Source organism: Oncorhynchus gorbuscha, linkage group LG14, assembly GCF_021184085.1.
Source record: "Oncorhynchus gorbuscha isolate QuinsamMale2020 ecotype Even-year linkage group LG14, OgorEven_v1.0, whole genome shotgun sequence".
Classification (NCBI taxonomy): domain Eukaryota; kingdom Metazoa; phylum Chordata; class Actinopteri; order Salmoniformes; family Salmonidae; genus Oncorhynchus; species Oncorhynchus gorbuscha.
This window is the reverse complement of record NC_060186.1, coordinates 35,547,297-35,553,870: the sequence shown is the minus strand read 5'-3', so window position 1 is coordinate 35,553,870 and position 6,574 is coordinate 35,547,297. Positions and strand designations below refer to the sequence as shown.

The 6,574-nt window shown below is 49.0% G+C and overlaps 1 protein-coding gene across 1 annotated transcript in view; it reads right to left on the bottom strand.

The window, feature by feature from the left end:
* Window positions 1-2,853: 2,853 nt before the first annotated feature.
* Window positions 2,854-6,574, bottom strand: part of LOC123994855 (T-cell activation Rho GTPase-activating protein-like) — a 49,728-nt gene continuing 46,007 nt past the window's right edge. Inside the window, exons 10-14 of the mRNA XM_046297908.1 lie at window positions 6,077-6,238; window positions 5,759-5,868; window positions 5,060-5,240; window positions 4,694-4,790; window positions 2,854-4,505 (exon numbers count right to left, since the gene is read on the bottom strand). Coding sequence (XP_046153864.1) covers window positions 3,241-4,505; window positions 4,694-4,790; window positions 5,060-5,240; window positions 5,759-5,868; window positions 6,077-6,238 — 1,815 coding nt within the window. The 3' untranslated portion in view covers window positions 2,854-3,240. The remainder of the gene's footprint in view (window positions 4,506-4,693; window positions 4,791-5,059; window positions 5,241-5,758; window positions 5,869-6,076; window positions 6,239-6,574) is intronic.

Here is a 6,574-nt window from a genome sequence, read left to right as displayed (position 1 = left end):
TCAGGACAGAGGGGCATCTCAGGACAGAGGGGCAGCCCGGGACAGAGGGGCAGCCCGGGACCGAAGCAGCCCGGTACTGAGGGGAAGCCCGGTACTGAGAGGGAGCCCAGTACAGAGAGGAAGCCTAGTACTGAGAGGAAGCTCAGTACTGAGAGGAAGCTCAGGCAGGTAGTAGGCTCCGGTAAATCCTGGCTGGCTGGTGGACCTGGATGATTCAGGTTGTCTGGCCGATCTAGAAGATCTTAGCAGACTGGCACTTCTGGCGGATCCTGGCAGACTGGCACTTCTGGTGGATCCTGGCAGACTGGTGACGCTGGGCCGAATGGTGGCACTGGGCAGACAGGAGACTCCGGCAGCGCAGGAGAGGAGAAAGGCTCTGGCTGCGCTGAACAGGCGGGAGACTCCAACAGTGCAGGAGAGGAGAAAAGCTCTGGCTGCGCTGAACAGGTGAGGCGCACTGGACGCGCTGGGCCGACTGGGAGCACTGGTGGCGCTGGACAGACAGGAGACTCCGGCAGCGCAGGAGAGGAGAAAGGCTCTGGCTGCGCTGAACAGGCGGGAGACTCCAACAGTGCAGGAGAGGAGAAAAGCTCTGGCTGCGCTGAACAGGCGAGGCGCACTGGACGCGCTGGGCTGACTGGTAGCACTGGTGGCGCTGGACAGACAGGAGACTCCGGCAGCACAGGAGGGGAGAAAAGCACTGGCTGTGCTGAACAGGCGAGGCGCACTGGAGGCCTGGTGCGTGGTGCTGGAACTGGTGGTACTGGCGCGAGGACATGCACAGGAAGCCTGGTGCGGGGAGCTGCTACCGGAGGACTGGTGTGTAGAGGTGGCTCTGGATAGACCGGACCGTGCAGGCGCACTGGAGCTCTTGAGCACCGAGCCTGCCCAAGCTTACCTGGCTCGATGCCCACTCTAGCCCGGCCAATAGGAAGGGCTGGTATGTGTCGCAGCTGGCTCTGCACCCGCACTGGAAACACCGTGCGCTCCATAGCATAACACGGTGCCTGCCCGGTCTCTCTAGCCCAATGGTGAGCACAGGGAGTATGCGCAGGTCTCCTACCTGGCATAACTATTCTCCCTTTTAGCTCCCCCCCCCAATATTTTTTGGGGGGTGACTTTCCGGTTTCCAACCGCGTCGCCGTGCTGCCTCCTCATATTTGCGCCTCTCCGCTTTAGCTGCTTCTATTTCCTCCTTGGGACGGCAATATTCTCCCGGCTGCGCCCAGGGTCCTTTACCGTCTAATTCCTCCTCCCATGTCCAAATCTCCAAATGATGCAGTCTCTCCCATTGCAACTGCTCTTCACCATTAACAGGGAGAGTAGGCTCAGGTCTGATTCCTGACTCAGCCACTCTCTCTGCGCTTTCCCGTTACCTTCGGTTTTCGCTCTGTATAACCGTGCTTTCCTTTTCGATTCCATACGTGTATAGCCCTCTTCGCATTGCTGTAGGGAATCCCAGGCGGGCTCCTGCACTCGCTCTGGGTCTTCCCACGTCGTATAATCCCTGCTTATGCCGTCCATAACGTCCTCCTTTAGATCCTGCCAGTTCACACGCTGCTCGGTCTGTGAATGGTGGTGGGTGATTCTGTAACGTCTTTCGTCTGTTGTTTGAAGAGAGTCAGACCGAAATGCAGCGTGTAGGTTACTCATGACTTTTAATGAAGATAATGCGGTACATGAAATAACTGAAGAAGAAAACAACAAACGAGTGAAACTAATTACAACCTATCTGGTGACTAACACAGAGACAGGTACAATCACCCACGAAATACAACGCGCACTCAGGCTACCTAAATACGGTTCCCAATCCAAGACAACGAGAATCAGCTGACTCCAATTAGGAATCGCCTCAGGCAGCCAAGCCTAACTAGACACACCCCTAATAATACACACTCCCAATTAATACAAACCCCAATACGAAATACAACATATAAACCCATGTCACACCCTGGCCTACCCAAACATATAACAAAAACACAAGATACAATGACCAAGGCGTGACATGGGGAAATTTTGTTGCAGTGTCATGTACACTTTAAATACAAAACAAAATTGACAATACAACTTTTATAACAGTTACATAATAGAACAATTATAAGAAATAAAGAAATACAACTTTTTGGTTTTTTTAAGACTGCTGGCCTTACGGAGTCGATAGGAACATTCAACCGAGCTATTTAGGAGGGATATCACAGCTGGCACAAATTATTGTCTAGTTGTGTTTTCCCTGCTGAGGGGTGCCCTATACCTGCGCCCAGAGGGGAGTAGTTCAAATTCCAGGGACAGGGGGTGGCTTGGGTCTAAAATGATTTTGTGAGCCTTACGGAGGGCCCTGACCTTGAAGATCTCATCCAGGCCTGTCTGTTTGACTCCAAGTACCTTGCTTGCTGTGGTGATAATCCTTCTCAGCATATTTCTCTGGCTGACAGTGGCATTGCCAAACCAACAAACAATACAAAACGTTAAAATACTCTCAAAAGATTTGTAAAACAGAGTCAATATAGTACAGTCTACATTAAAAGATCCCAGCTTTTTGAGAAAGTACAGTCTCGGTTGGCTCTTTTTGTAGATCAGGTCTGTACATTTCCTCCACTGAAGCTTATTGTCCAAGAGGACACCCAGATATTTTTATTCCTCTACAATTTCTATGTTCTGACCTCTGATAGATGTTGCAGAGGTAGGTGTTGTACGCTTCCTGAAGTCTATGCATTTGCGTTACCACATGGTTGTTTGAGTGGCACTGCATGCTTGAGGATGTAATAACCAATTGATTCTACTCAAGAGCTGCAAGGTCACAGGACTTTAGTGCTCCTACTCCTACCGTAAGAACTGGAGAACAAAGTCACAATGTTACAGAAAGGTGCTTTATTGTAGTGGAAGTAAAGATGTTGTAGAGTCAAGACATACAAAAAGACACAGGGAAGAAAACATTTTCACAAATGTATACATTTATGTACAGTACATAGCAGTATATTAACAAAAGTAAAACAATGGAAATAATACCAACAATAGCATATTGTTACCCTCTATACATGCAGATTCAGATTGTGATTATTTACATAGCTTTGCTGTAGATAAACTAGAGAAGGTGTCTATTTATAAATAGCTTTTCAGGTAAAATATCGTAATTTTGTACTCTAAACAGTACTACTCAGCAAGTCCAACCTAACAGTTGCACATTTTAATTTGTGTACATTTAAAGTGAAGAAAGTGAAACATAATGTCTGAAAAAGTCCTTCAAACGTAGGACTCCTTGGTGTAAGAATACTCCTCGAACACAGGCTGGCTGCACCTCCGTGACGCAGTCTCATGGTGTGATGCTGTCTCATGGTGTGACAGGGTCTCGTGGCGTGCTCTTGACACGGACTCAGACATCGCTCGCTGGCGGAACCCGACCGAATGCTGTTGGGCTGCAGTGTCATGATCACCATCTATCCCCTGAGAGAAGCAGTCTGTGTATTGATTGACGGGACAGGAGTACAGGAAGTTTGCGTTCATAGAGGCTGGGCGGGACTTCCTGCTGAGAGTGGCAGCGACGGCACTGACAGTCATGGAGCCATAATGCGGTGGGGAGGGCTGAGCCGCACTCTGGACTGCCTGCTCATACGAAGGGGGCTGGGAGGGCAGTCTGCTGTCCACCTGTAGGAAGACCTCCACCGCAGACAGGGGGCGCTTCTGTCTGAGGGGGGCCTCGGCCACTGGGGCCTCCACCTCGCTCTGGGAGTCCTCCTCGAGGGTCCCGCAAGAGAAAGGCTTCTCCTTCTGGAGGTCGCCTTTCTTGAGACTGCCCCAGGCGAAGCCAAAGGCCCCCAGGCTCTTGGTCCTCGTCAGGGCTTTACTGTCCACCTTCATGGACTGGGTGCATCGCTCGACCACTTCCGTCGTGTCTGCCCTCGGGGGCTCTGCCCTGGGCTTGGCGGAGAGGGGAGCATGGCGTGTGGACTGGCCCCTGTGTTGGCAGGCCGGGGATCTCAGCGGCGAGCTGGTGAACAGGGAGACCTCTGATGTGTTGGAGGAGGCGCTCTCCAGGGAGCAGGATGACAGGCATGACGGGTCAAGCTGCCGCCAAGTCATCGTCTGGCTGCCACCGAGTTTGTGGAGAGACAGCGTGGTGGCATGCCTGGTGTTGGTAACACCACATTCTGGGAGCAGGAAGGAGTCATCAGAGATCTGTTTCTTGAGTGGATGCTCCTCAAAGTCCCGCCCCTCCACGGAGAAATCGTCGTTACTACGTGCCAGGCCAATCAGGCTCCTCTTCTCAGCAGAGGGGAAGATGATTGGCTCTGAGCAGCGGCGGTTGAAGGGCTTCTTGTTGGTGAAGGTGTCGAAGATGGTGTTGGAAGGGATAGGGCCGCATTGTATCCCAAATGCAAAGAGGAGAGATGGGGATGAGCCGCACCTTTCCCCCTCACCCTCTACTTGCGTGGACCCCATACTGTCCCCCTCAGCGTCTGGGTCGTTGCTGTCATAAGCAGAATCGTGTTGCTGTGACGACACAGAATCTGAGGAGAAAGAGAACATTGATGAGTTGCAGTGTACAATGTATGATCCCTATTCCCATTGTTCTATTTTATTTCAAGCTTTTTGAAACATGTTCCTAGAAATCTGTGTCAAGAGAATGTTCTTATTTTCTGTGAAAGAATGTGTAGCATTGCAGAGAGTCACACCTAAAGCAGCCCAGTTAACTTACCTGAGTTCTCCTCTTCGGGATCTCCCAAAAGTCTCAGGACGTCCTCCCCAAAGATCTCACAGCAACGCTCGATCAGGAACTGTGTCAGCTCTATCACCTAAAGGAAACATCACAAAGAACACAAAATGTTATTATTACTTAGAACAATGGTTGAGTGATTGAAAGTAACATTGTTTTAAAGTGTGAAGATTTGGCATTTCCTTTTGGTAAACAACCCAGTCCTGTTACAGCGCAGACTATGGTAAGTTAGAGTTCATGCCAAACTATAGGCCCACACACAGACACAAACACACACACACGGTTGTTTTCGGTACATGAAAACCACACTGGCAGCTTCAAAGAGTCCAGTCAGAACCGGATTCTCACCTTCTCCACGGTCTGCACGTCTAAGGACATGGTGTCCTTCTGCAGCAGAGTGGGTGCGATGCACAATGCCAAGTTATTGGCGTCCATCTTGTTGGTGTCTGCCCTCTCCGTGATGTGATGGAGCACACACAGAATGTTTCGCAGCAGGAGAATGTTAGGTCCTGGTAGCTTGTCTACCACCCTGAGAGGGGAAAGGGAAGGAAGGAGAGAAAGAACAGGAAAAAAATGTAGATCAGTTTGCCACTCGCAATTTGTTTTTGTAGCTTCTCTTTTTGAGAGGGGGAGGAAACAAAAAAATAAGTGTACACATTGAGGGTAGAGGAACTACTTCCTCATTGTCTGACTCTCTAAAAAACTCAAGTGAAAAGCCCCTTGAATCTATTCTTTGCAACACCTAAACGGTAATGGTAAAGTAGAGTTTTAATATCCAAAATGCCTACATTAGTCTAACATTAGCATAACGTTTACAGCTACGGCCTCTCATGTAGCCTACAGTTTTATATAAGATTATGCCCCACAAGTATGACAGTAATATAGCTCACCAATGGGGATGGCTCAACAGAGGGTACAGTTGCTAACGCTACATTTAGCCTAGTGTCAGCTCATTGGTAGTTGGTAGTAACTTGGTAATGCTGCATTAATTAAAAATAAAAACGATCTGATTCTGGGTTATTTATTTTTTAATGGCTGGTAGCTTACCTTTTGAGCTCTAAGCTTCTGTGGTGGTCGTCCTTAGTCTCCAGGGCCTTCATCCAGGTCTCATACATATCCGACACTAGCAGGCTGCCCGGGAGCTCCTTCAGAAAACTCTGCAATTAGGAGGGAAGGTGTCGGGAGTTAGAACATATTACAGTAGAAGACTGCTGATAAGTAGTAATAGGTGCTAACACACTAACAGGTCTAATTGAAGGTCATAGAGCTGCTTCTCCCTTTGTCTGCCTGCTCCAGCTGGACGGACAGATTGACCGACTTGGAAAAGGAAAGGACAAAGCAGTGAACAGATGGATTATTCTTTACCTTGAGTAGTCCCACCAGGAGAACCACTGGCAAGGCCTCCATCTCCACCTCCGTCCCACTGTCGAGCTGCTCCCTGATGGCCTTCAGGTTCTTATTGTTGCCGTTCTTCCTGAACACTCCCTCTGTGGAGGGGCCTTTCTTGCACAGCAGCACCAATATATCCTGGTGGGGAGAGAGAGGAACGAGGGAGGAAAAGAGGTCAAACCAGGCTGAGAAATGGCATGAACAAGTCAAACAATTTGCTGTGGATGCATGTGTGTACATTTTATATATATACACACTATCGTTCAAATGTTTGGGGTCACTTAGAAATATCCTTGTTTTTGAAAGAAAAGCACATTTTTTGTCCATTACAATAACATCAAATTGATCAGAAATACAGTGTAGACGTTGTTAATGTTGTAAATGACTATTGTAGCTAGAAACAGACAGACTGGCAGATTTTTTAATGGAATATCTACATAGGCGTAAGACGCCCATTATCAGCAACCATCACTC